General features: G+C 36.3%; 1 protein-coding gene across 8 annotated transcripts in view; it reads right to left on the bottom strand.

The window, feature by feature from the left end:
• Positions 1–20,035, bottom strand: part of CDK8 (cyclin dependent kinase 8) — a 68,958-nt gene that overhangs the window by 7,658 nt on the left and 41,265 nt on the right. For 5 of the 8 annotated variants that reach the window (XM_009102839.4, XM_018908518.3, XM_050973696.1 and 2 more), the window contains 5 exons: positions 10,178–10,235; positions 7,301–7,432; positions 5,331–5,474; positions 3,276–3,345; positions 2,164–2,236 (listed from right to left, as the gene is read on the bottom strand). In XM_009102839.4, coding sequence (XP_009101087.1) covers positions 2,164–2,236; positions 3,276–3,345; positions 5,331–5,474; positions 7,301–7,432; positions 10,178–10,235 — 477 coding nt within the window. Of the gene's footprint in view, positions 1–2,163; positions 2,237–3,275; positions 3,346–5,330; positions 5,475–7,300; positions 7,433–10,177; positions 10,236–13,833; positions 15,090–20,035 lie in introns of those variants that run through there. The other 3 variants (XM_050973703.1, XM_030234501.2, XM_030234502.2) reach the window with 3 other exon arrangements.

Genomic DNA, 20,035 nt, shown 5'->3' with positions numbered 1-20,035 from the left:
TGAAAGTGAAGATGATACAAATGTGTCTGAACTCAAAAGCCTAACCCTAAATGGCATAACCACATTATTCTCCCCTGTTAAAACAGTAATTTCATTTCCTATCAAAGGTCACCTATTTTCACTTGCAAAGCCCAGGACACTCAGTTCCAGTCACAAGTGTTCTATCAAAACCATTCAAAAAATTTCCACAATGTACTAGTGCCTTTATTCACAAAATAATTTGGGTTGGAAGGGCCCTTTTGAGGCCAGTTAGTCCAGCCCCCTGCCATGGGCAGGGACACCTTTAACTAGACCAGGTTATTCAGAGCCCTGTCCAGCCTGACCTTGAACACTTCCAGTGATGGGGCATCCTGACATCACCCTGAACTTTGTGCAACACGTTCCAGTGCCTCATCACTCTCTGAATAAATATAAATAAATATCCAATCTAAATCTACCTTCTTTCATTAGAAAGCCATTATCTCTTGTTCTATCAAAAAAAATGTTCCTCTCCAGCTTTCTTGGAGACCCCCTTCCAAGTACTGAAAGGTATTATAAGGTCTCGTGGGAACCCTCTCTTCTCCAGGCTGAACAAGCCCTGCTATCTCAGTCTGTCTTGAGAGGAGAGGTGCTCCAGACCTCTGATCACCTTTATAGCCGCCCTCTGGACACAGGACCCAGATGAGGCCTTGTGAACTAAGAACACCAGACCTTTACTATTTTATTTAGCTCTAGTGATGAGCTGCAGTGATGCATTCTTAAACTACATGGTTTTTGTTCTAAAAGTCTGGTGTACATATACTTCTCTCCATCCACCACAGCAGCTGTGTGGAATACAGCTGTGCTGGACAAGCAACAGGAGATAACCTTCAGATACCACACAGAAAAAATAATGAGTTTTCATGTTTCAACAATACAACAAAGTGTCCAAAGCAAAACTACACCATGACATATTGTCAAAGACTTTAAAACAAATGCTTCAATTTAAACCTGCAGTGGGTATTTTTTAACAAGAAATTACATACGTAAATAAAATTCATTTACATTTCCTACTCATGCTTTTTATAGGATTCATACATTCACCTTTTTAAGAAGATCCAGTGTCATGATCTAACTCTGAACCGGTCATCTCCTTTCACTAGGAGAAATTCATAACTGCAATGCAAATCTCCATACTTCAAAAGCTGAGGTTGAGAAAGCACATTTCCCTCCTCAGCCTTCAGTTTTGACAGCATGGTTAAGAACTTGATAACTATGAATTACCACCATCAATCCAGTTTTGTGCTTCACATCATCCACAAGAACTCACAGCTCTCTGAGTCTATGAAGTTTTCATAGAATAGCATGTTGAACAAGCTAACTCTTACTCTCTCAAAAAACACTGCCAAGAGCCAGAAAAGGAAAAGGCAAAACATGACAAAGAACTGCCAACACACTGAAAAACATGAATAAAAGGCACTGCAAAATACTAGAATCATTTGTGGTGACTGATTCTAGAGCTGTCCATTACATGATGACAAGTCTTGATCATGATCAGCCATACAAAAAAATCAAAATGATGATGCAACCATTATCCACCCAGAGGATCAAAACTTTGGTTCTGCCCCCTTGCACAGATGTCACACAGAAGTGAATGTTCTACATATTGTTACAAATATTTTCTATTTTAAAAACTGCTTGATGTAAAGATCACCTGACTCAATGACAATAAAAATGCAGTAAACTTCATACATCATAAATTAATGGGACAATCACTACAGTTTATATGGACCAAAGTAATCATATGGATGATCAAAAAAAAAAAAAATCAGACATATAGGAATTTTTCAAAGTAAAAGTAAGCTATTGAAAGCATGAAAAGCAGCAAAATGACTAAGGATTGCAGCAACACTGCAAATTAACTACAGGCTAACACAACCATAACATGACTTAAGAACAAAAACTTCAAAATTACTTGATACTTAACCTAATCAAGTGAACGACGCTCAGAATCATTTTACCAATGTGAGAAGATATTTCATCAATTGAGAAGAAAATGTGATTTTGCAATTTTCAGATAGCAGAGTATCATTTATTCCTAACTTCATAAATAAAGTTAGTTACGGTGGACATAACACTAGCTCAACTCTTATTTGAAACAACTGTAACATATACAAGGGATTTTTTATGTCTGCAGGAACTTACCAAGTGGAATGCCTTACTATCGGGTTTAACTTTGTGTTTTTCCATATATTTGATAAGGCTGCAGTTGGTATACCTAGAAGAGGAAATGGAAGTGATATTTCTAGTATGCAGATCATTGATACAGCAAAGTTTTCTTGGTAGCCACAAAACATATTAGTAAGAACAGTTTAGTCTCCCTGCAAATCCAATAAGCAGGGAAAAACCACAACTATCAACACCAGAGATTGCTTAAAAATGACAACTGCAGAAAGGCATGTTTCCCTCACATCCTTGTAAAAGCATATCATACCCACACAAAAAGCACACTTTTAACCCAGAGTGTGCAGACAGCAAACTATCAACTGGATTTAAACTGCCTGGTAGCAATTTTACTACCATACTGTTTGATTCTGTGTATTTCTCATGACAGTGAAGGTAAGCTCATCTGAATGCTCTCCTGCAACCTACAGACTGCTACAAGAACATTCACATTATTTACTTTTTTTTAAGAGAAGCTCAAAAAAAAGGTTCCTAAATGGTTGCAATAACATGGCAGATGCAAGAAATACATGTAACTATACAGCCCCAAATGCCTCAGCAGAGAAATCAGGCAATGGGGTGGCATTTTAAGTGCGGGTATTAGCCTGTGGCAATGCAACAGCAAAGCTGAAGGGCATTTTCTTTAGTCACTGTAAGCTACCCTAGACACCAAACTTGACAATTATACCCACTGTTTGCTGGAAATGGTGTAAGGTTACCAGACCCCTTTTAAGCAGCTATTACAGAAAATCACTGCCAGTACCACAGATTTGGGAATAGCTGTGCTTTGACACACTGTGCTTTGCAAACTTCAGAGCTGCATGGGGTCTTACTAGCATCACCTGTTTCACAGCTGCCACCTTACCCTTTACAGCCTCTAGCTACTCTTCTGATCCACACCACCTCAACAGGCTAAGTTCATCACTATGAAACAACTTTATTTTTCATTTTTCACAATCTAAAGTCATAACAATTTCACAGTCCTTGTTGGCATCTACATAAACAACTATATAAAACAACTCAAACTTCAAGAAATGTAGTGTAGGAAAGAGATATAAAATATGCTATATTAAGAAAGTTCAACCCAGACTTACGTGTTCCTCCGGAAATCTTTCATTAAGGTTGAATGTTCTGGCATCTTTTTTATGTCTTCCCAATCTTTATCTGCAAAGCAGTATTAGTTATTTTTTCCCCTTCTCTCTGAGTAAAACAAAACATTTCCCACTATCTCCACAGTCTTGATATTTGTTTTTTTTAAATTCTACTGCTTGAATCTTGTAGTTACTTATGTCTTTTTACTCCCTGGCTCCTATTCCTTCATCATCTCTTCACAATAAATCATACCAACACCTAAGAGGTTCCAGCTGTGTGCTGATTAACTCAAGAACTTGAAAAAAATATGCCAGCTACAGTGGCCACTAAACAATGCTGAAGAAAAAACACATCAGGCCTTGTGCTTGAACCCTTCAGGACTCTTAATTTAATTTATTCAGACACAGCTGTGATCTCAGGACAGGAATACACAGGACTCCAGCAAACCCTGTCTCCTTCTAAGGGATTGGCTGTTCTGACAGCACTTTTAGTTACAGGAAACTGCCCAGAGGTACTTCAGCAAAGATATACTGTTATTAAACAAAAATTTAAGAAAAAGTAAAGTTTGGACACTCAAAATGAAGAATAATTCACCTTAATGTAGACCAAGGCCAAAATGTGTTTTAAAATAAAACAAAAAACTCACTACCACCTAGCCTCAAATGTCTTCAGCTCCAACTCCTGAAAAGGCTCTGTAGGCAATTAATTTGGTTCAATTAAAATCTTTACTAAGTCTGATCTACTACTGCAGAACACTGAGTTTAAAAGTGTTGAATAAATAAATAAGATATAAATATTTAATTATTACTTAGTTAAACAAAACATTTTCCTCTTTCCTATCCCATAGACATAGGAAACTATTTCAGATATGGCAAGTGTCAATCAAAATGCAAAAACATTGCTGCAGTTGAATGAAAAGCATTTCTTGATAAAAACCAAAGAACTCCAAAGGTCAAACACAGACCATTAGAAAGGATTAATTAATCCAAGCAGAAAACCAAAATGAGAGTATGATCTACTTATATAAGCTATACAGAAGCAATGTAAAACCCAAACGAACTAAGAAAAGTATAAAAGGGTAAAATTCTAGTTCAAAAGCAGAAGGGGACAGTATTGCCTGAAGAAGCAAAACTAAGGAGATAATATGCAAAGGCAACATTTCCGTGAATCTCACACAGCAGTACAGAAGCAATTAAGCACATACACACAAAAAAACACAAAAGCAAAAATAAGAGCATGTTTAATAACAAAATTCTAGAACCACCACAAACATATAGACCACAAAAGTCATGTGAAAGGAAGAGGCAAGTTCAGGAAAAAAAAAACCCAACCAGACAATTAATAGTGGAGCAGGGAACACAAGCAGTGAGGAGAAAGAGAAACAAAAAGCAAAAATAAGGCCCCTGTTACTCTGACTCCTGCAATCATCTGACCACTAGAAGACAAAGTATTAACTGAAGAAGCAAGGCAGCCTGCATAAAAACAAAGTATGACCAACACTGAGGGGAAAATGCAACAAGTGATATCCTCACTGTAATTTGTTTTGGTTCATACAATCAGTTCTTTCTTCCTGTTTGGAATAAGAAATTTTTTCTATACCACCAGCTTTCTTTCCACCAGGTGGAAAAAAAAAAAAAAATCAATACCCTCCATTACTTCCAAATGCTATGTTTAATTTGGCATGAGCTAAACAAATGAATAATATTCACTAAATATATACATATTTTTGCATGGTTTCATAAATCATCAGTCACCTTGCAAATCAATAATCAGTACTGAAGCAATGTAGAAATATTCCTTCTCATTTTTAATCACCCAGCATTAACTACAATCTTTTAAAATAATAAAGCATAGGTACATGTATACACAAAGATAATTCTATCATCAGTAAAAGAGAAAATACCTACTTTGACCATTGGATTCTAGATTTATAACTCATGAAATAAAGATTGTGTTTGAACAGCTTTGCTGCTTTGATCAGCTGCCACCTTCATATGCAAAGAAAGCAATATGGATATCTTTCTTTGAAGAGCAGTGATAAAAAATACAGTATGTACCTGCAGGAAATCCCATTACATTGAATATTCTGTCCAGCTGGTCATGGTGATAAGGATTACTAGTTTTGATATCTTCTTGTCGACAATGGAATATTGGCTCTGATGTTAGCAGCTCTGCAAATATACACCCTATGGCCCAAATATCTTTAAAAAAGGAGAACAGAAATAAAAAGAACAACAAATGAATCTTTCCAAAACCATCTGAATGAGGTAGAATGTTAGCGTTTAGCTTATCAGAGATAAGGTCAAGTTTCTATTGTAGAAGTGCAATACTTTCTCAACTTTTTCTTTTAGCTTTGACTGGAGGTACCTAATTCAGAAACTACACAGGAGCTGAGAGAATAGCATACAAGTTTTGTGGGGTTTTTGAAGTGTAGTTACCATTTAACATTGTAAAAAAATTATTCTGGCTAAGAAAAAAAAGTGAAGGAAAGTATTGGGGTAATGGTCAACACACTAAACACAAAGAAAGAAAAGCCAACCAGCACCTTGCCCTTTCAGTGCCACACTGTCCTGAACAAGAAACCCACAATCGCTGATCAGCCAAGTTTAAGTAGTAAACAACCCCAAAAATACAAGCTGAAAAGGACTGGTGTTGGTACAAACCAAATAATACCCTGAAAGAGAGTAACATGCAAGTTGCTACAAGCCCACACACCTCACAACTTTTCCACAACATTCATTAAAAAAACCCCAAACCCCACAACTTTTCTCTTTTTACTGTTGCTTTCCTATCTAATAACCAGATCTCCTGAATCTTCCCAGTTGTTTTCTCAATTCTTTTCTAGTATATACAAACATTTTTAACTCAAAGTGGTGCTACACTGAGCCTTGAATGAACAAGGTCATAAACAAGGACAAAAGCAAAAAATGCAAACAGCAAAACTCCATTACTCAGTGTTGTTACACAAAAATTTTTTATCTACACTGAAAAAACTATGCACGAAAGGTTATGACTGCCCATGCAGTTTCACACGCTGCCAATCAGAAGAAACAGCAGTAAAGTGAGGGAACATGCAAATACAACAAATAAAGCAGTTGGGAAAAAAAATGTATTTGACCTATAAAAGAAACACAGTATTAACAGAAAAGTAGAAAAGAATACATTTAAGGCATAAACATTAGCATTGCTGACAGAAACACAAACAGGATCTTTAAAAAAAATGAAACAAAAAGAGATTGTACATCAGCATACTGTGTTGTTTCTGTAACCTGAAAGTCTTCCTGAGAACTCAATCTCCATGTCTGTGCAAAGTGGAGTAGCTGCTAGGGAAGTTATTTGCTCCCAGAATTGGTTGCCAGCCTTTAACACATCTTTGAAACTAGGCAGCAAGAGAAAACCTTCCCAGTGCTTTTCCCTACAGTCTCCCTCCCTTCCATAGCAAGCTGATCAATGCAGTAAAAGTGAATCTAATCTCCCTCCAGTTTGCTGCTGGGCTGTTCCCGTTATACAGTCCACAAAAGCTCTGGCCATCTGTCATCTGTCTTTGAAAAAGACAGAGAGGCTAAAATGCAGCTTAATTTTACATTTTACCTTCAGTGCAGCCACTATATTCTCCATTCTGTACATTCTTAATTTCATATCTTTATTACACTAGGTAATAACCTCTGCAATAAATTTAATGTGCTGTGCCTCACAGTCATCCTAATATGAATTCTACTAGCAGTTCAAAGATGGTTCCATATTTTTATAGACTCTAACAGCATTTATGAAAGTCCTGTGTGAAAGCCACAAACTTAGATTGCATTGCAGGGCATTTGGAGATAAAACCCAGCAATATATTTCATTTCTACATATAGCCTGAGACCCCAGTAAACTAATTCATTTGTCAAAGATTAATGTTTCTTCAAGAAACAAGGAACATACCTTAAACTCAGCTACTGTCATTTGAACAATTCATCAAAGCTTTAATATTTGGGTACAGTTTACATAAAGAACAAAACAGTATATTTTTGTCCAATTTACTTACCAATAGCTTTGGTATAATGCCTTGCTCCAAGAAGCAACTCTGGAGCTCGATACCAGAAGGTTACAACTACTGGATCCAAGTCTGCTAAAGGCTTCAGAGGTGAATTAAATAATCGGGCAAAGCCCATGTCAGCTGCAAAATTCAAAGAGAGATGCTTTAAAATTTGAGGGAAACCAACATTTTTTTCAATTCTTTAACAAACTGATTGCATTTACTCATTAGCACTATCATCACTCCTAAATAAAATGCAAAGGCAGACTGTAGCAAATATGAACTCTCTGAGCAGATTTTCTTTCTGTAGAGATACTGGATGGCATCACCTATGGAGTATATCATTATAAATCATTACTAACATGAGTCATTTACAACAATGAATTAACCATTGTTCTGAAGAAGTGCATCAACTCCTCAGGACACTGGTAAATCCTGACTCATTTTACCTGATGTTCTCTGGTAAAATACTCCCATTATTACAGGATGTTTTTTCACAAAGCAGCAATTTTTAAAGCAAGCAAAATGCAGATTCTGCAAAGGTTAGAATGATTTATAATACATACGTGTAACATGACAAAATCTCCCTCTTCACGAAGTTAGCTGTGGCAAGATTTCCTTCACACAAAAACAGCACCTAAGCCTACAGCATCTGCCTCCCTGCTGATTTTCTATCAAGATGCATTTCCAATATCAACAGATCAGTGTTGAATACCATTCGGGCTATGATTTTAAAATTTTGGTTGGGCATTATATCATTAAATACTGCTTTCTAGAATTTGTAGTGTACAACTGCCTAGAAAGTTGTCTGAACTTAAGTAAATACAAGTCATACAGGAAAAAATGGGCAGAGACTAAAATATACAGTTTCTCCCATGAAATTGCTTTCCTGACCCACCCACCCCCAAATCCCAAGACAGAGTGACCCTCTCATGAAGGGATATTCATATGCTGAGAAAGACTTGAATGAAATGAGATGAGTAGCTACCCTGAGGGAAAAGGACCTACACACTATAGCTCAATGAGGGAATACTGCAGTGTAAATATCGGTCTCTAACTTGACTAAACAATCCTTAATTATTTTTTCATATGCATTCCTATTTATAATTGCTTTAATGCATTTAAAAAGAGAAACATTTTACAGTTTTCTACATTAAAATATCAATTACTCAAAATTGGTCAAGTCACTAATAACTATGAATAATAAGGAAAATTGTTGGCAGAAAGTGAATTTATGACCCAAAGTGACACAAGAAGCCTATAAAAATTATTTTAAGTTAAATACCAGTTATGCATTTTTTAGAAAAATTAGTTACACTGGAAAAGTGGAAACCCTTGGTAAGTGTATAACTTCTGCATTCTTTTACTGCTGTGGCAATCTTAAGAAAATAAAAAAAAAATTCTACAGTTTGTAACACACTTCAAAATCCAAGGTTCCCCTCCCTCGTTCCCTGCTGGGAATGGATGGCTCAGAGGACTGGTGGCCCAATACAGAATCTTTCACCTGTCCATTAACAGAGTCTGACTTAATTTAGTTGTTTACATAGTTATTCTCAAATTAATTCAAAACTATAAATTAAGAACTAAATGGGTGGTCTATGTGCAATTACTAACAAGTAGTTGTGTACAGCTAATATTACCACCACTGTCGAAAGTGAGTCCAGAGGATGACCTACGTGCTCTGTTTTGGAAGAAACCCTCCATTAAGAGTAAGGTAATATGAAGAAATGTTCCCTTCTGTTGTCCGTGCTGTACCTGTTTTCTATGCAGACCTCAATCCCTACTGCCAACCTTAAAAGCTGAGAAAGGCATTAAAAACTTTCAGAGTAGGATCTGCAGAAGCATTCAACCCTGGCCCATCGCTCCCTGGATTCCAAAGGAGAAGGGAAGGCCTAGAGCAGCACTGAATGCTCCCAGATAATCCTACCCTGAATCATTCTACAAGTGACTAACAATATAGATCAGATCAACAAAACAGTAAGAGAACAGAGCAACAATGCAGAAGAGTAATCTCGCAAAAGAAAGCCAGATGGAAGTGAAAAAGATGAACTAGCTTTAAAAAACCCCTCCAAATGGGGTTGTATTATTGAAACAAATGTAAGCAGGCTGTGCATTAGTAGCATTGCCATGATAATGCACAGCCTGGTATAGTTTATTATTTTTAGACTACTGTTAATTTTTATTTATGTATTTAGTTAAAAACAATTGAACTTCTACAAATCATTCTCTCACTGCAAATACTAACTCCCACCAGAAAATGTTACAATAGTGTGGAAGTGTTGGGTCCTTTCAAACCTGGTACACCCCAGGCTGGGCATTTAGCATTAGCTATTAGCTCTTACTAAATATTTCATATGGACTTCTGTGGTTTCTGCACTTTTAAGATCCCTCGTGTTCATCTCCAAGAGACCTACCTACTCCTTCAAAAATATTTTGTAGGTTGAATGCCATCTTGGATTCCATTATAAGATTTAAGGTTTGTAGCAATGAGTAGTTCCCTATTTAGATTTTTATAAACAGCAGCAAGATGTCATGGCATTAGAAGTAAATGGAGGAAATTTTAAAATCCCATTTCTTTCTCCTCCTTTCTTCCTAGCTAGCTGTCATCTTTAAGCCCACATCAAAATGCCCCACCCCACACAAACACCCACTTAAGCAAAATATAATGACATTTTCCACTTTTTATTGATGAGGCTACAGCATTTCATTGTCAGAACTGGTACATGGGGTTAATATGATGAAGCCAGTCACTCAGAAAACAGCATTTAGACAATGTGCCCAGGCACATACTGGTATTACAGTGACTACTTTAGGTGGATACAACTGCACCTTCAGAACATTCTAACTTAAATGCTACACTGGGACTTATCAAAGATATAAACATACCAATTTTTACTCTTCCTCGCTCAGGACCTTCACCCATAACTAAAATATTAGCAGGTTTCTGTGGAAAAAAAAATAAATATACAATACATATACCACGATAAACCTAAACATTAGTCTCTGAAAAGTTAATTAAGCTTTGTTTTGTCAGTTTTAAACCAACTTTGTTTTGATAAAAATGACAAGTTTCTCTGTCACAGTAACGCTGTGCAAGGACCCAGACACAGGCTCTCCCTGACTGCATCTTCCTTGTGTTTCTTCTGGGCATCGCTGTGCTCCAGCAGCACATTCCCTACTGACACCCTGGTGTCTGTCCTCAATGCGCACCAGCTGGCAGCCACCGAGCCGCTGGCATTTCTACCCAAATTGCCCTAGATCCTTTCGATGGGAGGCAGTCCCACTGCTGCCCACCACCCCAACCACAGGGATGGGAAACCAGCTCTACAGCCAGCTTTGCCCAGGATTATTAGGCCCTTTTGCAGACACATTGCACATAAAAATACAAAAGTGAGATACAGATGAAACATACCACTTGATATTGGAGAGAATACCATATCACTTGATATTGGAGAAAACACTCATAATTCTTCCTATTTATAGTTGTAAATTCTTCCTATTTACAAGTGCTTACCAATTCACACAGCTGCAAAACTGGAAAGCACTGCCTTTATGTTATTCTTCTGTCTTTCCTTTGCTTCTTTTACTATGGAGGCAAGTCAAAGAACTGAGCTAGAGTTTGGCTGGTTAGGAACATGTTAATTTACTTCATAATTCTCTATTTTCTGCTCTCCTGTTTTTCATAATCCATTCTCAGCATCTGTAGTCACAGGTTCCTCAACTCCTAACACAGTTTATATAATGAAACCTACAGTGCTTATTTGGTGGGGAAAAAGGAAAGAACCTCACAACTAAAGCTGATAATGTATGCCAGACTTGTTCTCAAATGGAGTGACTGAGATACCCATTTGTTCTGTAAATCCTGGACCAAACAGGGATGGATTCCTATTTGGTTGTAACCTGTAATATTGTAATAAGGCTGAGTTACAGCTCTTGCTTTGCTTTTCCAGTTTAAATTGATCTGAAGAGTACCTGAACAAAGCAGCTCAGACCACCTAAAAGTTAATGTAACCTAAAACTTTAACATAAGTTAAAGTTAATCCTAGTATCTTTGTGTGATTTTCTAAAGACATTCTAGGATATTCTCAAGCCTTCCCAAATCTATCAGGCTCTAATGTAAACACACATGCAAAGAAACAGAAGACCACATACAATATCAACCTAGAAGTAATTAGTATTATGTAAAAACAAGGTGGAAAAAATTTAGCTCTCAAGCAAAAATTTTCATAGAGAAATTAAATTATTGTTGTTTATAAAAGGCTGCAAAATGGATTTCTGAAACTCTACAATCCTTGGACAAAATATGTAAAAAGAATCTGAGGCATTGCATTTCTGAGGACAGTTTAAGGACAAAAGATCTTATCAAAAATGTGGTCAAAAACGGTGAGATATACTTCATTGTCTTTTCAAGAGCAAGAACAACAGATCCAGCTTGTGCTGCATTAGCTCTGTGATTTCCAGAAGAAATTGTTCCCCACACCACCACCACCCCCTTTTGCTATTTTTTAAATAAAGGCATACACTCCAGATAAGTACTGCTTCAACATTAAAAAATGTAAAATGTGGGCACACAGCTCTCAAAGCATTCCATTTAGATTACCTCTACAAAAGTCCTAGAAATAAACAAACAGCTTTAGTTAGTGCTGAACTTCATGGCAATTCAATCTGCTAGGTATGAAAACACATTATTTCACCAAAGAAATCTTTCTATTGCTACACTGTGACTCAAAGAACAAATCCATATCTTTTACAAAACCAGCTTCAATATATATGGCGTGTTAAGCTACATGTCTAATTATCATGTTTTCATTAGAGTTAACAATACATTAAACAGGCACTAGAATTTTTCAGATATATAATACATAAAGTACCATTTCCCCCCCTGCAACTTCACAGGTTGATAATACTCTACAAAAATGCTTTTAAGAGCCTCATGATATTTTTACCTTAAAATATTTTACTGTTTGCATTTTGGTAAGGACAAGAAGTCCTACTCACACAAAGACTGTATTACACCAAATGACTAATCAGCACAGCACTGGGTAACAATTCCTGCACCAAAGATCTCCTATCCTAAGGTCAAGGCAGGTAGACATGAGAAAGCACAGTAAGACAGTACTAGTCAGCAAAGCAAGTATCAACAGCTTGACTCACACTCAAATTTCAGAAGTTATAGAACATACTTAACAATAGAGACATTTTAGAAATATGTGTAGGAGTATTCTAAAGCCGCAGAATAAAAAAAAACTCTCCGTTAGTCTGGAATATTCAGTTCACCTTTTTCTAAAGTCATAAGTCCTTGACTGAAACAGCTCTGTTTGGAACACAGGATTTTTCCTACAGACAAAAATATTTATGTAGTCACATCACCGTAAAAATACACCACAGTTAAAAAAAAAAAAAGATAAATTAGATGCCTTATTCTGGAGGCTTCCATTTCTAAAATCATTGTATGCAGAGACTGGTACAACATTTTTTGTTCAAAAAATTTTCCAAACAAGACCATTTAATTTAAATTTATTAGGGGGATATCTACTAGAAATCAGTATAGGGATAGTATTGATAAACCTAAATACTATGTATTTTGAACAATCCCTGAAAAACACTGAAGTCCACTAACAAAAGTGAATACATGTGTCAGGAATTATTGTTATGCATCTTTTAATTGAGACCACTATGTGGAGGAAAAAAAAAAACCTGAGCAAGTCACAAGATTTGTCTCTTTGGGTAACTCATTACACATTAGAAATTCGTTTGCAAAGAAAAATAAGCAGTCATTAGAAACAGAAGGGAGAAATTTGGATAAGCATTAGTTTAATTTGTTAATTTTCAGTTTAATTCCAATTATCCAGAGAAAACTGAAGCTGAAACTGCTTATTCAAATCACTTGGGCTGAGCAAGTGAAGCAAAATCTTTTACCAATCCCTATACTTTATTCTGAAAATACTCTACTTCAAAGCAGCTATATATTTTTTTTAATAACTACAAATTACCAACTAAAGTTCCTAGTTTTTGTACTAATAAAGGCATAATTACTTTTGCCATTCAGTAAAATAATCTGTGCATGCCAGACAAATGCAAATGAGAAACCTGTTATGATCCTAAACCAAATGCAAAAAGCCATGCAGTGATGTACAGCTGAGTATCTCAGAGACCAGCAAAAGTGTCTGGAAATCCCACAGAACTAAATTCAAGAAAAATCACCCTTCTCCTCCCAAATCCACCTCAGCAGCAGGGGGAGAACTCATTCTCATGAAAGAATGACTTTGTGACCATGGCATAGCACTAAATCTTATCTTGACCTATATTTGGCTTTGTAGGACTCCTCCTTTTGATTCCTGGACAAATTCTCACCTTGTGTATTTAATCACTGTTACTGCTGAAAAGACAATACAGATCCCCACTGACATAACTTTAGGTACTTCTAATTTAACAATTATTTGCAAAGTGCAAGAAGAAATTCGAAAAAGCAGGCTAATTTTAACCAAGGGAGGTAAAACCCAAAGAGGTTCATAGATCTGTGAAGAACTTGAGACAGTCACCTTTACCCATCTGCCTGATCTCACACAATACTGCTCACGTTCACTCTGATCCTGAAGTCTCTGGTGATGAAGGCTGCACAATTCCCATGCAATCTTCTTTCTTTGACTCTTCTCCACTGCAGTGTTGTTCCTTTCCTTCTAACACAACAGACAAGGTTAGTCCCCTTGCCTCTTCCCTTCTTCATTAGCAGAAGGCACAGACAACCACTCCTTCACTGCAGGAACTTCCAACACTTCCTGGGACAAACATTTCTCTTCAGTCCTATTACCTAGATTAAAAAAACCTAAAGCTCTCTCCTGCTCTGTGTTTCCAAGTAGGCTATTTTTTGTTTCTTGATCTATGCTCATTCTTGCTGATTTCCTCTAGCTGTTCTGCCTTGAGCCACCCATTTTTTTTGAACTCCAGTGCTCCAAATGACACACTGCTCCTGCTGAGGCTTCACTAATGCTAAATGCAGTAGAGAGATTATTTTACATGCCTTGCACAGCATCTTCCACTCTGTATAATCCCAGTATGGTATCCTGCCTCGCTGCATAAGGCTATTGATGCATGTTAAGGTTACCAGCCATGCATTTTCTTCTTAGTTTTTTGGCAGGACTACTACAATGAACAAACACTGCAGTCACATACTGCTTCTTAACATATACTGAAAAGGATTGTGGTCTTTCACAGAGGGGAAACTAGACTTCAGAACTTATCTGAATTGCTGTCTTGAAGGCAAAAATGCAAACAAAATGAAAATTATACCAGTCTATGTCATGATGAGATGTGACAAAGAAGAAAAAACCATCATTCCTGCTGCTCAGAGGAAGTTATCGATAGGGGCAGGAGATGATTATTTATTCCATATTTGTATACAAGGTATCTGGAAATCTTAGGACATTGTCCCATGCTCCTGGAAAAGTATTTTGGTGTTAGGCCCTCCTTTCACTAAGCTTTACTCACCAAAGCAGTAAGGAAAGAACTGGGCATTTTTAGACAGCTTAGCCATTGCAATTTTTGATACTTAGTACTTTAGGCATCAAACCAGTCTGCAGGAACTATTACTCCACATAGGTTTTGCTACTAGTCTGCTTCTGAAATCACCAGTTTTCAAAGACTGATTTTAAACATAGGTATCAGTGAGTAATCTAAACTCCTTTGAATTTCATATTATGGTATTATAATGTCAATCCTACCTCCTCCCCAACCACATTATTAACTGTTTGCAACATTTCTATGTATACTCATGAACAGACTCATACTCTTTACACATCCTTTTTAAGGCACCTTTTAATAAGGTTTTAGTATAATCCTAACCAATTTTCATTTGGATAATCCAATACTTACGGAGTTGGGCTCCTAAAACATTACTCTCTAGAGGATTCAGAATGATGGGGTGAGTCACACCAGTGATATTTGTTAACTGCTGGTATTTGTACATCCTTACTGGCTGTGGGACCAGTTCACACAACTGGCCATGCCATCCATTTCCACCTGTGATGAGCCATGATATTTTATAAGAACGTAATACTGGTTTTCAATTTTAATAAAAAGAGCAGGTTAACTTTAAAAGAACAATACTAGACAAAGGGCTTTTATCCTAAATTATTTTGCAACTGCGACATCACCAATGATTCTATTATGACTTAGTGAATGACTTCTTTATATTTTAGACTTCAAAGTATCATACTAAACAATATAGGAATTATAATCTATATTAAGCAATATATATTTAAAAACACAACTCCAGAATCATACAAAACCACAAATGAACTTCTTCAGCTATACGTGAGCAAGTGCCTGTGAAGCATGAAACAGAAGTAAGTTAAAAATGTCTTGCTGAGAAGAAAAAAATCAAAAAGGTTTTGAAAGACAACTGCAAGGGCTTAGCAAGCTGCAACCTGCTCAGAAGACCACTTTTGTGGCACAGTGGTAGAAACTGTAATATGCTGATATGGTTTATCACTTCCCAGTCAGGTCCTCTGACAAGAAAAGCTGCGCAGCAAAACCTACTACCCTTCAGCTTGGCTTGCAAAATTCACACCCCATCTCAAGGTCTGTGATCCACAAAAGAGTCAATGTTTATGCTTCTTCTGGCACATCTCTAACAACCTTGTTGATCTTCAAGCAGTCATAACCTACATCAAAATATTTCCTTATTATCAACGTGGTATGATCCTTTATTGCATTCTTAGGGACTGCAACTGTCCTTTTGGATCAGTTAAAAGTTAGAGAAAATAATTTCATTTTCATTCCAAAATAATCCCATTTTCTTTCCACTTTAACAAAACTGACTACTTCAACACTAAATAGTACTCTAGCACAACAGCAGTGACAATATAACCTTATTCAAATGAGAGTATCAGCACTTTTCTGAAGTCAATAGCTTTCCTTGAATTCAAAGATGTTAATTTTCTTGTGCAACTGATTGGGGCTTTAAAATATATTATAATCAAAAGACTACTACAAACACTGGTGAAAACAACGGCTCCATAACATGTATTAATACTAAACATTGAGATATTCTTTCTGATTACAGAACACATAAATGGTAAAATGCACTGCAAAATTAAGAAAGACTGTTTTAATGTAATACTTCCTGTTCATTATCTTCTTATAAAGAACATCCCGGAGTTCTTTAAAATAAATAAATTGAGCATCTAAATAAAATTGTCTTTAAAACTAAGAGCCATTAAAATTACCAGTAACAGCCAAACAAAAACAAACCCCTAAATTATCAAAGCACACATGTCCAAAAATTTTAGAAGTACAGGAAGTATTTGGATAGGATAGAAAATAGAGGGATGCTGTATCTATGCCAAGAGGGCCTTCTGCTAGTTACCATCAACCATATTTTATCTCTGTTTCAGCCTGATGAAAGCTGTTAGTCTCACTACTATGTTTTTAGGCTCTGAACACACTCCAAAAATTTTCTTTCAATGCTGTCACTCAGTTACTGCCAACTTGGGGCACTGTAACTTATTAAAAGCTTGCACACTGCCTAATACACAGACTTTTCTCACTTTCACTGGAACTGAATTCAAGCTGAATAAAAAAATTAATTACTCTTTCCAGGCCAACTCTTTCACTCCCTAGAAATGTCAGCACAAGCAGCAGGGCATGACTTTCTGTACTAAGCCTCAAAGCAAGGAAAGGTGGATATCATAAGCAAAAATATTATTACAGCAGGAAAATCTACCATGTCAAATATCATTAACACATTATTCAAAAGTGTAATAACAAACTTAATACATTAAGATGAACATGAAGAAATGTATTTCCTGTGGGTTTTGCTAGAGCAGCAATTACTCTGTCCATAGGTTAGAATGACTCTGGATGCTGTGGACACATCAGAGCAGGATCAAATGCAAGGGAAGAGCATGCTCTGAAACCAGTTTTTAGGTACTATGTTATTCTATATACAATTCTATCTCTCTTTTAAATACTAAGTTCTGCCTCACAAGTAAGGATTTGAAATGTGTAATAAAAACCCAGTACTATTTTTGCTCTGTAATTTTGTTAGAGCAGTTTCCATGGGGTGACAGGCATTCAGTAGTACTATAATCTCACACATCCCAAAACTTTCACACAAAGGCAGAGAATTGTCTTATTCACTCTTTGGTTTATATGCAGGTGTGAACCCTTGTCATTTTCTTTAAAAGCCCTACTTTGTTGTTGTTTTAAATTTAAGTAATAATTTCATTACTTCCATATCACCCTACTTGTATGGACTATAAACAATTCCTTTCTGATCTGGATTAAGAAAAAATACCAAAGGTGAAAAGCCCATATAATTTACTACTATGCACTTTCCAGTGGTTGCATGGGCTTTGCTTGTGTTAGAGCACTTTTGTGCACAGAACAAATACAGTATTTCAAACTACATCCCAAGTATCCCTTTTGTGTCACTCATCATCACAGTAAGACAGATGAAGCTGGGAGCTCATAAAGAAAGAGCTCTTACATGGGATAAGTGTGTCCTATTCATAATGTTACTTTAAAACTCCTCAGATTAGAGTTACTCAAAGGACTGTTATCATCTTTTCCTCCACATCATGAATATAGCTCATTCATACAGAATATAGCATTTTCTTTGTACAGCAGACTGCAGTGAAAACACTTAGTATGGCTATTTCCTAGATTTTGAACAATCCATATTCCTACCTTTTCACAGTATTCATGGTGTAATAACTTTTCCACAACCTTAACAAGGTACTTAGCAGTAAAAAAAAATCAACAAAACTAAAATTCAAACTGCATTTAGGTGTCTCTAAAATCATACCCTAGGGTTTTTAGTAAGTCCTACTAAAGGGTTTTTATTGACTAAACTTACTTTACAGGTACATTTGTGATCAAAAAAGCTTCTGGTCCTCCATACTTCTCTTAGGTCAGAACCACAAGTAATGCTGGTAATTTTTTTCCAGCTGGCTAGTACAGCTCATCATCTCTATGGCAGGAATTAGATCTGAAGTTTCTAGCATACCTTTCCTCTGCAGAACTCTTACCTCTATTTGTATTTACATATACATACATTTATATATATATATACACATATATATACACATATACACACACACACATATATACACATATACAGACACACACACACATATCTATATCTATATCTATATATATATATATGTGTGTGTGTGTGTGTGTGTGTGTGGTGTGTGAGAGCTCCTGCAGCCAGTTTAGTCTAACTAGAGAGATGACCGAGTCTGCCCTCAAACAGGGAAGGATTACTTACACTACTCTTTCCAGCACCAGAGTCAGGTATCTGACCATCTTGGAAAGCCAGCACATGAAAAAAACAGGCTACTAATGAAAGAACAAATTTAGAGCTACAGAAAAGAAAGAAATCTAACATAATCTGCCCAGTAGCTGACGTATTTTCATCCCTCAACGTGTCATATATATGCAGATAGATTTAAATAATAATCTACTACTTATATTCCTCAATATATAACTTATATTACACCATTCTACTTAAGTTATCAATTTACTTAAATGACCTGGAATTTTAAAAAGTCAAAATATTTCTAAGCTTGAAAAAAGCAAAACAAGTATTTCAGCATTTGTCCCTGGTTCAACCATCAATACACTTCTCCCAGAACACATGCCCTCCTCTATATGGCATTTGCTTTTCATGACATTTGAAAGAAACGGCCTGTTTTGATACCACATCTTTTTACCAAATGTACCTGAAATTTGCTAACAGATACAAAGGTCACTTGAGGAAACTAAGAACCAGCATGCCTAGGCAAGCTGTATCTCCTTAATCAATCACACAGTATCAACAGATCAACATAATTATCTTTTTATTGTAAAACATGCAACACAACTTGCATTTTCTAAACTTTTTTTTTTCTAGAGACTGTAGAAGCCATGCTATCATTTTGCATTCCTACAACTCTAAAGCACCACTTGGTTTCCAGCTTAGAAATCAATATGCAATATGAAGACACATGTGTTTCTGGTGCTCTAATTAAATGCATATTCCACCAGACAAGGACAAACTTCCCAAAGGCACAGAAAAGGCCTGGATTGATTACATACCCTGTAAGGTGAAGATGCAAATGGTTATAAAGATCAGTTCTGAAACATTCAATTTAGTCCTGAAGGCCTCCAGAGGAATGAGGAAAAAGATTCAAATTTGGAATTTGCCTTTTGCAACAGTTTTCACTGCCTGTTAACTGGTCCAAGACTGCAGGTTAAAATTATTCCATGTACATTGATGTAGAAACGGCAGGAAAAACAACCTGTCTGCTTCCATTGCTTTTTGTGTCTGACAGTCCTGCAGCAGGTAAAGCAAAAATATCTCACTAAAACATCGATAATCATCATGATCAATAATCATGCAATGCAATTGCATGACTACAAATCCTCATCTGTGTGGCACTTGTCTGTCCCTATCATATCTGGTGGCAGTTCAATAAGTAGTCTTCCTTTTTCCATTTATTTTCTGCACCTTGTACTTCTTTCATGTAGAAGTCAACAATCATTCTGGAATGCCAAATTCAGAAACTTTACCTGGACTTTCTCTAGGCAACAACAATGTCTGAGTACTCGTGTCTTAAGTTTGGTCATATCATTGGCTTGGTAAATTAGCAAAGCCCCTCTTGTAATACATATATTGTTCCACCTTGACCTTCCCTTTAAACTTTAGACAAAGATTGTATTTACTCTAGTTTCAAAACAAGATATATTCATCAACAGAGA

The sequence above is a fragment of the Serinus canaria genome, chromosome 1, assembly GCF_022539315.1.
Source record: "Serinus canaria isolate serCan28SL12 chromosome 1, serCan2020, whole genome shotgun sequence".
NCBI lineage: Eukaryota > Metazoa > Chordata > Aves > Passeriformes > Fringillidae > Serinus > Serinus canaria.
The sequence above is the reverse complement of the archived record's forward strand: the minus strand, read 5'-3'. Positions and strand labels throughout refer to the sequence as shown.